At 41.8% G+C, this 18,580-nt stretch overlaps 1 protein-coding gene across 5 annotated transcripts in view; it reads right to left on the minus strand.

Annotated features, from left to right (window-relative positions):
* DMGDH (dimethylglycine dehydrogenase) overlaps window positions 1–18,580 on the minus strand; it is a 78,756-nt gene that overhangs the window by 37,805 nt on the left and 22,371 nt on the right. For all 5 annotated transcript variants that reach the window (XR_010923923.1, XR_010923924.1, XM_067568956.1 and 2 more), the window contains exons 5-8: window positions 17,855–18,059; window positions 5,265–5,513; window positions 3,491–3,689; window positions 252–421 (exon numbers count right to left, since the gene is read on the minus strand). Coding sequence is in view for 3 of the 5 variants with exons in the window: in XM_067568956.1 (XP_067425057.1) it covers window positions 252–421; window positions 3,491–3,689; window positions 5,265–5,513; window positions 17,855–18,059 (823 nt within the window). In the remaining 2 variants the exon portion in view is untranslated. The remainder of the gene's footprint in view (window positions 1–251; window positions 422–3,490; window positions 3,690–5,264; window positions 5,514–17,854; window positions 18,060–18,580) is intronic.

Raw genomic sequence — 18,580 nt, forward strand, 5'->3', positions numbered from 1 at the left:
CTTTTACCCTGAAATCTTAGGTGCCTACTGGGTTGGGCTGCAGTTTTGTGCATCGGAGTGGTTCCAATGGGACTTAGGTGTCTAATTCCTATTGTGCATCTAGGCCCAAGTGACTACACTAATTGCAAGGCTGTGGGGAATGAGGGCTCATCTTTCTATTAATCCACAAAAGAAGATAGGCGATGTTTCACACAAGTGAAAAGTTCCATTTTTCAGGATATGGAAAAATACTTTATAAATTATCTTCTTACCAATGTTGTTAAATCCATAAGATTCTCTTGCTTTTGCTGCTGTATATTGGGTAGTGGTCCATTTTCCATAGCGATTGGGATCTAATTCTATCAGGTCAAAAGGAGGCTCCCCACCTAGGATCCAGTCACAGACATACTTTCCTATACCACCAGCATGGATAATGCCATATCTTTAAAAGAGAGAGACAAATCCTCCAATACTGAGTCATTTGAAATAACTTTTCAACAAAGGCACCAATTATTACAAATTTTCCTTGCACTGTTTGATAATGTTTCATCTACGAATTACTCAAAACAACTGTTATTGCCATTTTCAGCAACCAAATTAGCTGCCTCTAATAGATAGCACTTAAGAGTTCCTGAGGTTACAGGAAGCTCTTCCCTGCCCTACATTTTACATTTATGCCCTCCCCAGAGACAAAGAAAAACCCTCATTCTCACCCTATCCTCTTGTACCAGTCTTTTTGAACAGACAATGTTAGTTCTCCCCCCAGACCTCTGCTCCTTGCCAGATGTGTCTCCTCCCTTTCCCCATCCCATTGGCTTCCAGTTTAGTCTGCTTTCCCAACCAGCTCCAGTCTCCTCTGTCCCGGCTCCCAGTCCCGGTCTCCTTGCCCAGCCGCTCCCATTTCCTCCCTCAATTCCCAGTTCCAATTTCTCTCTTCCCTTCCAGCCTCCAGTCTCAATTCACAAACCCACCATTCCATCAGACTCTTGTCCCAATCTACTCCCCCATCCAGTTCTGGTCCCCTTTGCATTTGAATCAGGCAGCTTCCTCCTTCACACTGCCTGGATGACAGATGAAAACACAGGAGAGACAAGCTCCCTCCTCTCACTTCCAGGGCCTGGACTCAACCCTGCCCACAGCAGCCCAGAACTGCAATTGCAGGGACAGTGGTCCTCAACCTGACTCTGGAGCATGCCTAGTGTGGATGGAATCTTCAGAGATTTTGGCAATGAAGGTCTGACAATTCTTTGTTGAGGACACGCGAACAGTGATTTCTCTCAGGCTAATAATCAGACACTTTTGGACAAATTTTCACAGGGATGACAAAAGACATAATAACCCTGACACAAAGGCTACCCCTCTGCCAAAGTTCAAGTCCCTATTCAAAAGCATAGGTGCGCTAGACCTTTTCAACAAAAGAGCACCAGAAGTTTTTTAACATGGACTAAACAATATATTTTTCCTGAGCCCTATTCTCAGAAATAGCTGAAATGTTTTAGGTGAAACTTTCCAAAAAAATTTGGCCTAGGGCAGACATCCATCACGGAAAATTTCAAAGCCACCTGGGTAAAGTTTGGCAAAGTTATAAACAACTGAAAACTAGGTCTTCTAATGGGAAATGCCTGGAAACCTTAATAATATGTAGCAATAGCAGTCCCGTCTATAATTATTAACCTGTCTACATATTAGAGTGCCCAGCAAGCTGTTGGCGTCACACAAATAATAAATGATTACAAACACACACACGCACACTAAGACTTCAATCCCAATGTTCTGACTGGGAACTGTGAGATAAAGACTACTAATGTACATACAAAATTACAACATACATGGAAACATCTGCTTCTACAGGGTTCTGGTAGGGGACAGCAGCGTATCAATGACCCCTGAAGTACAGAGGGATCAAACATGAGACTATCTCATCAATATCCTCATTAAACCTTGGGTCCCAACATTCAGAAGCTAAACAAATATATAAAGTATTTTTATTTAAGTTTATAATAGGTTTATAATGTCTTCAGTAAGTCCAATATGGACCTTAATCCTATTCCCACTGAAATCACTTCAATGGCAGGAGAATGGGGCCTACAGGCAGTGCAATTAATGTAACAAAACAGTCTTTTCTGGAACCCGGTCCTTTAAATAAGAATATTAAGTGTGTAGTTAAAAGGTGAAATGTTTTAAACCTTTTGAATTCAAACAGCAAGTGTACTTAATCAATAATTCAATTCAAAATAATCAGTCTATTTTATTTTGGAGCCTGGGAAAGCATCTTAATCTCTTTTATAGTTTTATATATGAGGGTTTGTAAAGCAAAGAAAAAGTGGATAAGGCCTTACTGGATTCTGATCTAATGATTAGGCAATTATCCATTCATCTTAGAGCAATTATCAGCTTAGGTAACCAAATGTGGCAAGGAATTTCAGGTGAATAAGTTGTAGACCATGATTAATGAAAATCTTAATATGAGAATATCACAATGAGAAAGAATGAGCAGCACCACCCAGATCCCTCCAAACAGTATGTTCTCCCAGAATCCCCCACCTATCTCTAACGTACAACACCACTCACCTACAGTATCCATCATCTCACCCTCCAGCACCACCAGAATTCTCATCCGGCACATCTCTTCCACGACAGCCAATACTCCCAATACCTGTTTAGTACTCTCTGCTTAGTGCTTCTTCAACCCTCTCCCCAAAACATAACATTCCAGTCAGCACCTCAAATGTTAAACTTCCATTGAGCCACTCATCCTTGCCACAACTGGAAGTGCACAACCCTTTGCAGCTGCAAAGTAGCCCATAGAGAAGACAATTGGGTGCATCTACACTGGAATAAAAGAGCTTTGGCATGGCTGCAGTTGACCTGGGTCAGCTGACTTGGGCTTACAGGCCTTGGGTCGCAGAGCTAAAAATTGCTGTGTTTGGGCTTGGTCTGCAGCCTGAGCTCTGCGACATTCCCCCTCTTGGGGAGTCCCAAAGTTCAGGCTCCAGCACGAGCCCAGTGTCTACGCAGCAATTTTGCAGCCCCGCAGCCTGAGTCACATGAGCCAGTGTCAGCAGACCTGGGCCAGCCGTGTAGACATACCCAATATGGCTCAAAGTTATCTGTACAAATAAACTGAAAGGTGTAGGCCAAGAAACAGTGCTGACAAGATTCTATCTTGATGCACACAATATTTTAAATACTACCCATTTCCTGCAAGTCCACAAGGCAGCAATCACATTGGCCTTGGAGTTAACTGTTCCATGCTACAGAAGAAAAGGGGCGAGAACAGAAAAGAGCTGGTGAGAAAGAGCCACAGGATGAATGGGAGTGGGGGACAAATATATGGCCAAATATAAGGAGGTGCACATGATCGGATGATGGAGGTCATTTGCAATCACGGAGTGGTGTGCAGTATTTTTAGGAAAAACAAGGTCAGCGATGCTCAGATTGAATGCAATTTTAATTAGCTTTACTTTAATATAAGATGGACAAAAGTTAATGGTGTGATGAATTTACTCACCCAAAGCCAATTGCTACCCAGTAATTTCTGACACCCTGATGTGGTCCCACCATAGGAAGAATGTCTGGAGAATATGTGATAGGACCAGCAACTGTGTTAATGATGTCTGCTTGTTTCAGGATTGGGACCATTGCCATTGCAGCCTCAATATGATCCATTATTCTGTCTAAATCAGATTCAAAAAGTTCCTTTCCAAAACCTGCACAAATATTTTATTCATATTATATATTTGTAATACACTATAAATATTTGTTTTAAATATATGTATACAATATATATACGCAATAGCAGCATGTAATTCATCAGTCTGTATACCCATACCTTTTCTATCTTAAATTTTAGGATTTACATGCACAAAATCCCATTTACCTGTAAGAAGAGCACAAGCTGAGTGCAACTGGTTTTAAAAGTGACCTTTTATTTTAGTTCTCTTAACCCAAGGGAAGCAGTGTGGCCTAATGGCTCAGGCACTGGACTAGGATGACACTGCAGGTCTTCATTGCCAGCAAAATTCGGTGGCAGTTGATGGGAGTTCCGCAAGCTACACAGAGTAGCTTGCGTAACTGCCATTGACTTCGTAACTACCCATTAGCACGCCGTCTCCACTGCGCTGCACAGATGGGAAATGTGTTCCCATCGACGCAGCACTATGCTTTTTTTGGAGGTGGTTTTAATAGATCAACTTCCGGATCGATTGAGCGTATTTTCACTGCCGCTCAATCGATCTGGAAAAAATCGATCTGATGGTGGCAAATTTGCTACCAGTGTGTACTTAGCCTCAGGAGACTTGGGGCGTGTCGTCATGTACAGTGCTACAGCGGTGCAGCACTGTAGCAAAGCTCTTCCATCAGCGTAGTTAATCCACCTCCGCCCATTGACATAGCTCTGCCTCCCGTTGACATAGCTCTGTCTACACCAGGAGTTAGGTCAGTATAATTACCTCTCTCAGGGCTGTGGATATTTCATACTCCTGAGCAATGTAGTTATACCGAGATAGGTCTGTAGTGTAGACCTGGCCTTGGATTCTATTCTTGGTTCTGTCACTGACCTTTTGGATGACCCTGGGCAAGTCATTTACTTATCTGTGCCTGTGTTTCTCCATCTGTAAAATGGGGATAATGATATTGCCCTCCTTTGTAAAGCATTTTGAGATCTATTGACGACAAGTATTATGTAAGAGCTAGGTATGATTATTAACATTAATGATGCAAAGTCTCAGCTCTGAAGCAGGAAGGAGATGGACAGACACAGGACACTTCTCTAATGCTGGTCAAAGCCATTTGTCATTATGGATATATTTCATGCACACACACACATATATATATAAATAAAATAGTATCCCTTAGCGTTCAGCTTATTATTTGTGTTCACTCTGTCACAGAGGCTATAGTTCCAGAGGGGTAGCCCTGTTAGTCTGTATACAGCAAAGACAACGAGAGTTCTGTGGCACTTTAAAGACTAACAGATTTAATATTTGGAGTCATAAGCTTTCTGAAGAAGAGAGCTAGCCTCTCGAAAGCTTATGTCTCCAAATATTAAATCTGTTAGTCTTTAAAGTGCCACAGAACTCTCGTTGTCTTTACAGAGGCTATAGTTATATTTTGAAAGATATGCCAAAAAAAAAGCATGTGTTGCAACTAAATTTTCCATAGCTTCTACTTCTCATCACACAAGAAAGTGTTATAAAGGAAAATATGCTACTGTGCTTTATATTATTAAACTCTTTTTTATGGTTTATCAAGCTTTGAAGATACATGTAATTTTTTTAAATTACCTGGTGGAACTCCATTTGTTACCCATAACTCCTGTAGTTTCATTTTCTCCTGACTTTCATATGGACCAAATAAAAGCCCATCCCTTTCCTGTCTTAGATAATACGATCCTTCTAAGTCACGAAGCACAGGCAATTCCATTTTCAGGGCTTTCACTTCAGGGATAGTTGATGTGACAACATATTGGTGGTGAACAGGTATGAGGGGATGATGCAGTCCAATCATTCTGCCTATTTCACGAGCCCAGAAACCTAAGAAAACACAACAAACAACTATACTAATACAAAAACATTTATGTCAGTGAATGGCAACTAATTATAAGCTATTTTCAGAATTGTTCTGCATTATGGTAAGCTATCAAAGAACTTTGTCATTCCACATTTCTCACTGTCACATTTTTCCTGATATTCCGTATACATTTTTCTTTTCCTTTTCTTAATTTCATCCCATTGTTCCTAATTATACAGTAGAACCTCAGAGTTATGGACACCTCGGGAATGGAGGCTGTTCGTAACTCTGAACAAAACATTATGGTTGTTCTTTCAAAAGTTTACAACTGAACATTAACTTAATAAAGCTTTGAAACACTACTATGCAGAACAAAAATGCTCCTTTTCCTTTATTTTTTTAGTAGTTTACATTTAACACAGTACTGTACTCTATTTGCTTTTTTTCTTTTCTCTCTGCAGCTGCCTGATTGTGTACGAATCATCTGGAAATGAGGTGTGAGGTGGAAATGAGGTGTGTGTGGTGGAAATGAGGTGTGTGTGGTGGAAATGAGGTGGAAATGAGGTGTGTGAGGTGGAAATGAGGTGGAAATGAGGTGTGAGGTTGACTGGTCAGTTCGTAACTCTGCTGTTCGTAACTCTGAGGTTCTACTGTACCTCCATGTACCATGCTAGTATACAGACATCCAAAATTAACATCTTTATTAATGATCTGGAGGATGGGGTAGATTGCACCCTCAGCAAGTTTGCGGACGACACTAAGCTGGGGGGAGTGGTAGATACCCTGCAAGATAGGGATAGGATACAGAGTGACCTAAACAAACTGGAGGATTGGGCCAAAAGAAATCTAATGAGGTTCAACAAGGACAAGTGCAGAGTCCTCCACTTAGGAAGGAAGAATCCCATGCACAGCTATAGACTGGGGACCGACGAGCTGGGCAGCAGCTCTGCAGAAAAGGACCTGGGGGTAACGGTGGATAAAAAGCTGGATATGAGTCAGCAGTGTGCCCTGGTTGTCAAGAAGGCTAATGGAATATTGGGCTGCATTAGGAGGGGCATTGCCAGCAGGTCACGGGAAGTGATTATTCCCCTCTATTCGGCATTGGTGAGGCCGCATTTAGAATACTGTGTCCAGTTTTGGGCCCCCCACTACAAAAAAGATGTGGACAATTTGGAGAGAGTGCAGCGGAGGGCAACCAAAATGATTAGGGGGCTGGAGCACAGGACTTATGAGGAGAGGCTGAGGGAACTGGGCTTGTTTAGTCTGCAAAAGAGAAGAGTGAGGGGGATTTGATAGCGGCTTTTAACTACCTGAAAGGGGGTTCCAGGGAGGATGGGGCTAGGCTGTTCTCGGTGGTGGCAGATGACAGAACAAGGAGCAACGGTCTCAAGTTGCAGGGGGGGAGGTCTAGGTTGGACATTAGGAAAAAGTTTTTTACTAGGAGGGTGGTGAAGCATTGGAATGGGTTACCTAGGGAGGTGGTGGAATCTCCATCCTTAGAGGTTTTTAAGGTGAGGCTTGACAAAGCCCTGGTTGGGATGATATAGCTGAGGTTAGTCCTGCTTTGAGCAGGGGGTTGGACTAGATGACCTCCTGAGGTCCCTTCCAACTCTAATATTCTATGATTCTATGATTCTATGAATTAGTCAAATTCAGGTTATTCAAAATTTGTCATAGGGTAATTTCATTAATGATCATATGGGCCATAAGGTCTGCTCCATTCGATATGAGTCCAATGCAACAATCATTAGGGAGTTTATCAGTGCATGGATAGGGGAGATGACAAACTGGGACATTAAGACTCCAATTCAGCAAAGTAGTTAAGCACGTGCTTCAGTGCTTTGCTGAATCAGGGCCTAATTTGTCCTCTTTCCTGTGCATCCAACTGGCTTGTATTAATTAGGTTTTTTAATTAGTGGTCAATTTTATTTGACAAATTTAGACTGATGGGCTACCTAGTCTCCTGGACAAGGCATGGACAGAGCGTGCTGTGCTGGGATTGGTTCCTGCAAAGTAACAAAGCCAATCCAAAAATGTGTGATGTAATGTATAGTAAATGCAATGAGATGTGTAAATGTATATAAAGAGAGAGGGTTTCTGTGTAACTTTGGAGTGGTGATATGCCCCTGCATCCATCCCCCTGTGTTTGAGTCTGATCGACTCAGCGTAATGTTGATGTATGCCAAATAAAGGAACTTGAGTGACAAACTGAGTGCTTCGAATCCCAGTGAACTGGATGGAGTGTTCTTCCAGAACTGAACAAGGTGTTCTGGATAAGCCTAATGGAAAAGGTCTTGGAGGGAACCCCAACAATGGGCACCCAAAAATACTCCTGCAAATATGCCTACAATCCAAGGGATTCATCAAAAAGTGACTATGTCAATGGACTCCCTTGATTCTTGGGGTTGCTAGGGCCAGTTCAGCTCTTGGTATAACTTAAAGCAGCCACAGTACACTCCTTTGCCTTCTGCCAGTTGGGGATCACTGGAGTTCAACATTTTCTATGTTTGTTAAGAACACAGAAGACTATGTGGATCTTCCCAGGGGCCTGGAGGAGTTACATGTACGTGGATGAGCAGCATGTTGGCAGATTAATTCATTGCTGACAACTGCAAGATAATGCACATTGGACAGAATAACCTGTACTATGCATACACTATTCTAAATTATCTGTAATCACTTAAGAAAAAGGCCTGGGCAATTTTGAGGACAACTCAATGAAAATCTATGATCAGTGCGCACAGACTGCCAAAAAAGGAAGTAATATTAGCATGCATAAGGATGTGATAGAAAATAATATTATACTGTCTTTATATAAACCAGCAGGACATCCTCACTTGGAATAATGTGTTCAGTTCCGCTCACTCTATCTTTTAAAAGATGTATGAGGGGAAAAAGGCATCCAAAGACAAGTAGCAAAAGTGGGGAGAGGCAAAGAAACACTTTTGTTGGCAAAAGATTGAAAAGAAAATTGTTCAGAGAAGTGATAAATAAGAAGTAAAACAAAAAAGGTATTCATAATAAGGAATGGTACATAGGACGTAAATGAGGTGTGCCTACTTACATCCTCTTTATAATACAAGAACAAGGCAACAAATGTAAAATTCATGAAAAGAAATATTTTTAATAATACATAAGTGACCTATAGAACTCATTGCCACAAGTTATAATTGAGCCGAGACCTTAGTAGGATTCAAAAGAGGGTTAGACATTTATATGTGTATGAAAACATACACAGTTGTATGAGATAGGATAAAAATTGTTTTTAGAAGGGCATAAACAACCCACTAACTAATGTGGGTAAGGAAAAAGTTGTCTATGGGCAACTTATTCCATAATTGTCCAAAATGGATCTTTTTTAGAAGCATTTGGTACAGGCCCCTGTTGGAAATAGGATAATGGAGTAGGTGGATGTTTGCTCTGTTTCACTGTGCTAATTTCTATGAATACAAACTATCTCTCTTTTTATATTCTCAAAAGCCTCTGTCTATCCTTATTACTTAACTTTGTTTTGCATCATTGTAATGTGGGGGTATAAGCCATGGAACGAGGTAGACTGGCATAAAATCAGTCTGGAAGGAGTGGATCAATGGAGTTTGCTGACATAAGGTATTTCCAAATCCCCTGTGAATAAGAGTACTTTAAAGTATGAACCCCATGTAATTCATACAGAAGAATAGAAAGACTATGACAATAATCCCATCTGTAGTATCCCACATAGTTTTCCCATCAAAAACTACTTGGACTCAGGGAGACACTGTGAAAATACTGTATGACCAAAAGCACCTCTGTATTCACACCCTACACACTACTGTAATAGTCTTTGTACAAAATATGCCTTATGATGTATCATTTGAAAATTAACTCACTGATCAATAACATCATGGTGAAGTGTAGGTAGCAGCATAACATGTAAATAGAGCCCTGTGCGGATACAAATATGTAGATCAGCATCTGATTCACATCCGCGAGAATAAATTTTTATCCAACCCGCACTCCACCCTCCCTCTTTTAGATGTATCCGCATCCCCACCACCAATCAGCTGTTCGCAGCCAGCCGCCCCACATCAGCTGTTGAGCCACTGCTGCCCCAAACAGCTGTTCAGCGCCCCCCCCCCCACCTAACAGCTGTTCAGCCCACCCACCACCTAACAGCTGATCAGCTGTTCTGGCTGCACCCAGGGCTGGCAGCTGATCCAGCCCTGTCCCAAAAGTCCCGGAGGTCCTGGAAAGTCTGTCATGACTTCTGTGACCATCCGATACACGATCTGCAAAAAATGGTCTGCAGATATCCGCATTTGCGGATGAGGATATCTGCAGATATAAAGCGGATATCTGTGGATCTGCAGGATTCTACATGTAAAGTTATGAAATCCCCCTGTATGGTGTTATTAGCACGTATTCGAAACCACACAACTCTGCCTAGTTAAAGGTTGTTAAAGAGGTCTATTCTAAACAAAAGAATGTGAGTTTACTTCAATTTACACTTAAGTAGTAACAGGGTCCTTGAGATAGCCGGGGAAGGAGATAGCAGGAGACAAAGCAAATTTGCATTTCAGCCAACACAGGTGGGAAGAAAGAGCATGGAACCCCCTTCACTATCAGACTCCATGTCACCTCCTTTACTGATTGAATAAACTTTGTTTTGAGGGATAATCTTCAGAAGAATCCACTTCAAGGATTCATTGGACTATAAATAAAAGGGGCAGAAAACCCAAAGCTTTCTCTCTCTTTCACCTAAGTCCTCCAACTTTTTGGGTCATGCCCCCCCTTACTTGGTCCACACACCACAGGGATCTGGGGGCAGGAGTGGAGCCAGAGCTAAGGTTGGGGTCTGCGATTGGGACCGGGAGCTGGGGGCCAGAGTCAGGAGCCTGGGGTCGGGACTGGGGCTGGAGCTGCAGCTGGGGCTCAGGACAGGGCCAAGAGCAGGGCGGGTAGCTAGGGCCGAAGTTGCAGCTCCAGAGCCGGGAGTGAGGCTCAGGACACGGCAGTAGCCAGAGTTGCTGTCCCGGGGCCAGGGCCGGACCTGCAGTCCCTGGACTGGAGCCAGGGCTTGGGCCATAGCCAGGAGCGGTGCCAGGATCCGGGGCCAGAGCTACAGGCCAGGAGCTGGAGCCAGATCTGCAGCCCCAGGGTTGGGACCAGGAGCAGCGCTGGAGTGGAGATGGAAGCAGAGCGAGGCTGAGTGATGCTTCCTCTCCACCTCTTGTGGGGGCTGGCCCAGGCCCCGTTGCACCCCCCCGAACGTTCCTCTGTGCCCCCAGGGGAGCGTGCCCCACAGTTTAGGAACCTCTGACCTAAGAAAACAAAGGCACCAGCCCCTTTGGGACTCTGGGAGTGATCCTGACCAAGGAAAAAGTCAGTCCCATCTTCTTGGAAGACTGTGGGTGAGAAAGGCCATCTTAAACAAAGCCTTGAACCAGAACGTGCTAAATTATGTTTTACATTTTTAGATGTGTGTTTCCACTTCTATTTGGTTATAACCATTTCTAACTTTATCTCCTATACTTGAATTCACTTAAAATCCTGTCTTCTTTTGTTAATAAACTGGTTTTATTTTTTAATCTAAACCAATCCAGTGCTATGTTTAAACGGAACCATTTGGTAACTCCATTTAAAGTAACAAACTGTTGAATATTGACTTTGCTCAGGAGCAACAAATGTTAATATCTGAACTGTCCAGGAGAGGGCTGGACAGTGAAGAACACATGTTTTCGGAAAATTTGGGGCTGGAAGTGTGTTGGGGCAACCTGCACATAGTAACCAAGGCTGGTGGAAACCAGAGTGTGGCTAGTGTGTTGTTGACAGGTTGCTGGGATCAGAGGTGCTGGACGAGGGCAACAGCTATACACAGACATTCAGCGTATGATCTGCATGCTGTTAGGCTTTTTGTGAGCAGCCCAGGTTGGGAGCTACAACAGCATAGTATTGAGGCACCCAAAGTTTCGGGGAAGGCAGTAACAACACCTCATTGGTCTGGCCTCACCCTGGAATGTGACATGCTGACATTCCTAGAACAGGACTATAATAATTTTTATTATTTTACTTGCTCAAAAAAACAGCACAAGAAGGACAAATGGATCGCACAATGTATATATGCTCATCTGCAAATAAAAGTGGTAGGTTTAATTTTAGGTTTACTAGCCTGATGTGTATCCCTTTTAAAATGTGCACTATACGATGCAGTAAACAGTTTCTTAAAATTGGAGACATTTCCTGAAATATATTACAGTGCAGCTGTCTGTATATGATCTCATTAGACTTTTTACTACAACTGCTAAGGAGTTAATCAATGGCAGAACCTTCAGTGTTATTCAACACCACTTTTAAAATCCACTTATTTAGGTTTTGTACTTATCTTTTTTTAGGTTGAAAATGGGATTCAGTACTGAATTGTTGCTTTCTTAATTAGCCTAACACAACAGTTGGGATCTATCACTGGTTCTGTGCTTAAAAATTTTGAACCATGTGCAAAAAAAAAAAGAATCTTAAAGAAAGTGTGCTCTCAGAAACAAAATTCTAACTGGAAGCAGATGTCAAACCTCACCTCCCATGGGAGAGATAGCTAAAGCAAAAGCATAATTTATATCTTTAGAACTTTTCTTCATTGAAGAGATTGAAAACATCTGAGAGCAAAATATTTAATGTTAGCATTGTTTAGCAAATTTGCACAGTATGGTAGTCAGGTACATTATTGTAAAAGAAAAAAATAACTCAGTTAAAAAAATCATTTTTCATTTCTAAGAACATACCAAAACTGTTGTAAAATGGAAAAGCTGCTGTGAGGTCAAGTATGTATATGCGGTGTGCATATCTAAAATAAAGTTACCATTTCTGCTGTGAGGTCAAATATTTGTATATGCAGTGTACATACCTAAAATAAAGTCACCGTTTCTGCAGTTTTTATTAATGACTCTATTATAAATACAATGCTAGCCTCCTTAGCAAGTTCAATACCAGTTAGTTTATGTCAGGGATTATTTATTAGGAGCCTGCTTATTTAAAAATAGAAAACTCACAAGTGGAACCAGCTACAAGTTGGTTTAAACTTGTTCATTCCGGTTCCAAAGCAGACGTTGACTGTGCAAAAAAAAAAGTAGACAGCTCTCTGATTAACCCTTCTGTGCTTAGAAATTTGGCATCAAAACTAACAGTAATGATTTGAAGGGCTGGGGTTGAATTGAAGAGTGAATGCTGGCTGAAAGAATGTTAATAGCATATACTGGTCATAGTAGTGGTTGCATACCCTGACGCAGAATGTTAAGCAATATCAACTTTAAATGTTCAATATCTGGCTGAACATTTACTTACACATTAGAATTAGGCTTAGCCAAGCATATCTTTGGTTAATAAGTTATCAAAGGAAATGAAAAAGCCTAAGAGATTTCACAAAGCTGCAGATTGGCTTTACAAATATAACGATAAGCTCCGGAAAGCAGTTCTGAGGGAAAAAGAGCTGTATATAATGACAGTTGACAATATGACCAAAAGGATTCCAATCACACTATAAAATATAAGGAAAGTTATTAAATATGCAATACTTCATCCATTTGCTCTTAATGCCCAGTGTTTAGAAAATGGGTGTGTGAAGTTTGACACCTAAATAAGTGGCCCGTTTGCCAAGAGTGTTGAGCACCCAGCAGCTCCCACTGCCTTCGGAACTTCTGAGAACGAAGACAAGGCAAGTCTGGAACTTGTCAGCCAGGGAAAAAGATCCTGGAGCATATCAGAAATCCAAAGGTGCCAGGTAGAGCTAGTCAGAAGCTTTCTGACAAAACAGAGTTCCATTGGAAAATACCAATTTGTACAACACCCAACAGGTTTCATGGCAACTTCTTGGGTTCAACAAACTTTTGGCAAATCAAAGACATGGTTCCAGCAGAAAGGTTTCCTGCCACTTCCCTGGACAATAATGACAACTTCTCAAGAATGACAGTCTCACTCAGCAATTGTTAGTTCTAGAAATACTATGGTTGGTGTTTCTGAAATGGATTTTTTAGGGGGAAGGGGGGGATTTCCGGTTAGCAGGAAATTTTGAAAAAATTGGTTTTGGCTCAATTCAGACCAAACTCAAATTTTGAAATAGCAAAATTTCCCACAAACTGGCAATCCCGCTTTTCATCCAGGTCTAGTACCAGGAAGCATATGTTTGATTAAGAAAGAGTAAAATCACTTTGGAGCAGGAACTAGATGAGCTGGAAAGTCACAGAATAGGAGGGAAGAAAACATGGTATCCTCTAAGAGAGAGCGTGAAAAACATAAGGAGGAAGAACAGGATGACTGGGAGGGACAGAACTTGTCAGAGGCCTGAAAATCCCTTCATTCCCAGTGTTCGTGATACTTGACATAAGATAAAACATGCACAAGTTTATAAAGTTGGGTGTGTGTTTATTTCATACACAATTACACAGAAAACTACGTTAAAAGAACATTATTATGGTTGCAAAGCCAAGCACTCAAAAGATAGGAAATACCAGTATCAAGGTTGTCTGTGCAACCTTATTTAGTCCCCCTTATGTATATGCATTATGATACAGTCTCTAATTAAATGATCAGATACTATTTTTTTAATAGACTAAGTCCTTCAGAAAGTGTAGAGATACCACAATTCCTGTACATACTAGATGCAGCCTTTGGTTTCCCTGTCACACTTCCTGGGGCAGAGACAAAGCAGCTCAGGATAGGACAGTTACAGGCTGCAGCTACACAGATTAGTAGGAAGTTTGTTACCTCATTGCTGTGCTTAATCTTGTTCATGATAAAGAGTTTATCTTGGCACTGGTATGCCGATCAGTAAGATACTACACACATGATGGATGAGCAGCTATCCAATATTTTTTCATCACTGTTCAAAGGGTGGCCCTTAGCTTTATTTACTACACAAATTCAAACTCTGCTTTCAATACAGAATTATTAATTTCCTCATGGGCTTTCTATGGTGAACATCACTATAATATCTGAATGCTTCACACACATTAATTAATTTATCTTCACAACACTCCTGTGAGGTGGAAGGGTGGTATTATCCCCATTTTCCAGATGGGGAGCTGAGGCATATTGTGATTAAGGTAAAAAAATCCAATAATTTTGGGTGTCCAGTTTGAGATGTCCAGGACCTGATTTTGCAGAATACTTGTCATTATAAAGCATTTCACATATTCAAGCACAGCTCCCATTGACTTCAGTGCAGATGTGACAGCTCAGCACTTCTGCAAATTAAGCCTAAGGGTCTTAAATTGGGCTACAGAAAATGAGGAACATACAAATAGTGACCAACTCTAACAAGTTTGGCTTAGGTGACTTTCCCAGCATCGCGCCAGAATTCTATGGCAGAGGCAGGGATAGACTTGTCCCCCAGGGCAGTACTCAACGTTCTTATTTGTAAGACCATCCTTTCTTTTCCTGCAATCCTCAGCCTCATTCATTTCACAGCCTCCAACTTGTACAACAAATGAGGCTGGAGAACTACCAAAAACAGTCCGATTTACTACACAACTTATTCATCCCCTGAGAAGGTCCATCCTCTGCAATATAGCATGCATTCATGGAATTAAAGATTTTTACAATGTATATGCACAAAGGAGCCAAACTACAGTTGCAAGAGCAATCTTAATTCTGGCATATTAGTGCTTGACTTTGCAACCTTAATAATGTTCTTTTAATACAGTTTTCTTGTATATAATTACATAGGATTTTTTAAAAACAAACAGAAAAAAATAGAAATTCCATCATGTGGCATCAGATGACACCCATGTGGGCTGTCAGCAGGGTTGGAACCTTTCACATCCACACAAACCTCTGCTGCTTAAATTAAGCTAATGGACTAACTGATAGCAATAGTACATTGTCATCCTCTGTGTAGACCAGAAGGGATGAAACATACACTTTAGCGCAGGGTTTCACAGATATGTGCTGACAGCAGAAGAATGGTGAGATGCAGGAATCTTGGATTCCATTGCACACTCTGGAGGGGAGTGTTCTCTAGTGGGCAGAGACTTCTGCCTGTTTCCACCAAGCTTAACCCCTTCTCCCCCATCTCCTCTAACATGTCCCTGTCCTGTCTCTTCCTCATCACTGGCTTCTTCTCCCAGTTCCACTCTCCTTGCTCCTTTAGTCCCAATCTTCACTTCTCAGGCTTCTCATCTCAATTCCAGTCTCCTTGCACAACCAGTCCTACTCTTCCCCTCTGGGTTCTCTGTCTGAGTTTCAATCTCTCCTCCACTTCCAGTCTCTCCTAAAACCCTGTCCCAGTTCTCCCCGCCCCTCCTGCCCCAACTCCTTGTCCACAGCCTCCTTACCTAGCCAATCCCAGCTCCCCTGTTCCTGGCTCCTCATCCTGTCTCTCCCCCTACCTCCACTGGCTTACAGGCTTCCATCCCAAGCTCCTCATACAATCTCAGCCTCCTTGGCTCAGTGTCTTTGCCAAGCCAGTCCCAGTTCTCCATCCGCACCCCAGCTCCATGTCAGATTTGTCTCTCTTCCTCCACTCCCATCCATTTTGCCCCCCCACTGGCTCCTAGTCCCAGTCTTCCCCACAATTGCTCTTCTAATATCAAAGCTCTATCCAGCCAACTGGCTCACACACCCAATCACCAGCACCCAGGCCCACTTTCTTTGCCCAACAAGCCCCAGCCTCCCCTTCCCACCCTCTGACCCCCAGTTCCAGCCGCCCTTCTTCCCCACCTCCAGCTCCCACACTCCATCTCCTTGCCCAACCAGTACCAGTCTCTCCTGTCCAGAGCCTACTCAGTTTCTCCCTCACTGCAGTCCCAATCTCACCAGAGTCCTTGTTCCAATCTACTGCTTTCCCTCCCTCTTGGTCCAGCTTTTGTCCCCTCTGCATGTGAATCAGACAGCTTCCTCCTTCACATGACTTGGGACGGGTCAGAGGGTTCCCTTTTCCAGGCTGATGCCTGGCCCCACCTTGGCCTGGAGCAGCTGGAAGCAGCCATTAGAGGGGAAGTTCTTTTGAGTCACTATAGCCTTAGGCTGGAGCATGCTCAGTTTTTCTGCAGGGATGGTGCATATGCAGTCTGGTCAACACTAGGATCTGTCAGAGGTTCAGGCACACACTGTGAGGGTGAAATCTTTGGAGATTTTAGCTGGCAAGCTCTAATAAGTCTCTACTGAACATGTGCAAACTGCAATTTTTCAAAGGCTTATAACTTGGCCAAATTTGGGTGGATTTTCCCAGGCACAAGGCATCTCTCGGATACAAAAGCACTTCCTGCCAAATTTCAAGTTTCTTCTCCAAAGCATGGGGGCACCAGAACTGTTCAAAGAAAAGCTCTAAAGAATTTAACATGGGCAAAACAATTTTTTCCCTAGCCTTGTTCTTTGAAATGGTTGAACAGCTTTGGCTTTGAAATTAAAAAAATAAAATAAAAAAAATTCAGCCTGAAACAGACACCACGCATGGAAAATTTCAGCCCAAATGGCAAAGTTGAAAGCAACTGAAGATAGAGTCTTACAATGGTAGTGGGCAATCTGACTAAAAATGGGATGCTACTACCCCACATATAATAAGAGGAGTTATTTGCATACTGCTTAATACTGAATAAGTAAGTTTGACTTACTTAATACAATGAAGGTTAAAAGGAAGGAAAATAAATACAAATAAATTTAACAATATTTATGGAGCATAAAAATGTATTGCTAGAAAAGGAGATGTTTAAACTACCAGTCAAATAACCAATACAAATCCTCCCTTTAAGGGATGGGGGGATGCAGTTTCATATCTGAGGACAACACAGAGTAAAATAAAACTGAAGGAGACAGTATTATCTTAAGTGTTGTCTCCAGACAGGTCTCAGAGGGAAGATATACTTGAAAGCAGACAGTCTTTCAATCCCTGCCCACCCCCATCTATTCATCCCAGCTTGTTTCCCAAGGTGCACCATGTGGGGTTTCATAATTTAGAGGAAGGGGACAATACTGCAGAGGTTGCACTATAACCAAATCCACCAGATCTTCTTGTAAGAGCTAATGGGATAGTCTGACCCCTGGTATTTTGTTGGAAACAAACCAGAGAGAGAGAAAGAGAAGAAATGTTATTTATGGTTTTGTTCTGTGTGATACAATAATAATGTCAAGCCAGGGATAACTTAAAGGTATTGCTTCCACTGAGTACTCAGTTTCCACAAAATTATTATGGAGCAAGAGCTCATTAAAAAAAATCTGAACTGCCTGATACTAAATCCTGGGTTTCATGGGTTCAGGAACTAGAGAGTTACTACTAAACACATTGCACATGTTAGTATAAGACAAATAGTAGAGTACTCCTGTTTAGCCTGAGTTACTTGACCTTATATCACTTATTTTTTAAACTTTAAAAGGTATGAAAGTATCTTTTAATGCTTACCTGCTGTATTCACAATTCTGTTTGTTCTAATTATTCCTTGTGGAGTTTCAACTTCCCATGTCCCATCTGATCTCGGGCTCAGATTTGTCACTTGGACTGGGTAATTTAACAGGGCACCATACTTCCTGGCTCCTGCAGCCAAGGCCATAGTGAGAGAATAGGGATCAATATGACCATCTCCGGGGTTATACAGGCCAGCTAAAACCTAAGTGGATCACACAAGATTAATTCAAATTAAATTTGCTGCATCTCATTTATTTCTTGAGTTAAGTGAAAACAAATGTTAAAAACATATTACATAATCAAGACTTTAGCTGGCTAACGCTGTAATTGTCCTATGGGAGTGTGATTCTCCACCATCAGAATCTATCTATCTGTGATCATAGAGATAGAGGCCAAAGATGAAGATTTCAAAAAGAAATCCAAATGAGGAGAGTGTGTTAAATGTCTTCCAAAAATCTCAAAGGGTTTCAGACAATTCAACATAAGTAGTAACATTCAGAAGATTTAGGTCATTTGCACATATTAAAATGAAAATCTATGATAGTTGCTAAAACGTTTACCACATTTTAAAAATTAATATAATGGCCCCGATAATCCCCTCCCCTGAGAAAACCTGTGGGGAGGGAGTTAATGGGAAGAAATCTTTGCAACATTCACCTCATGGAGTTCCCTGTGAATTGTTCCACCAAAAAAATGATCTTGTTTCTGCAAAATGGGCTACAG

This window comes from Emydura macquarii, unplaced genomic scaffold (genome assembly GCF_026122565.2).
Source record: "Emydura macquarii macquarii isolate MOO-44397 ecotype Brisbane River unplaced genomic scaffold, CSIRO-AGI_Emac_v2 contig_2897, whole genome shotgun sequence".
Lineage (NCBI taxonomy): Eukaryota > Metazoa > Chordata > Testudines > Chelidae > Emydura > Emydura macquarii.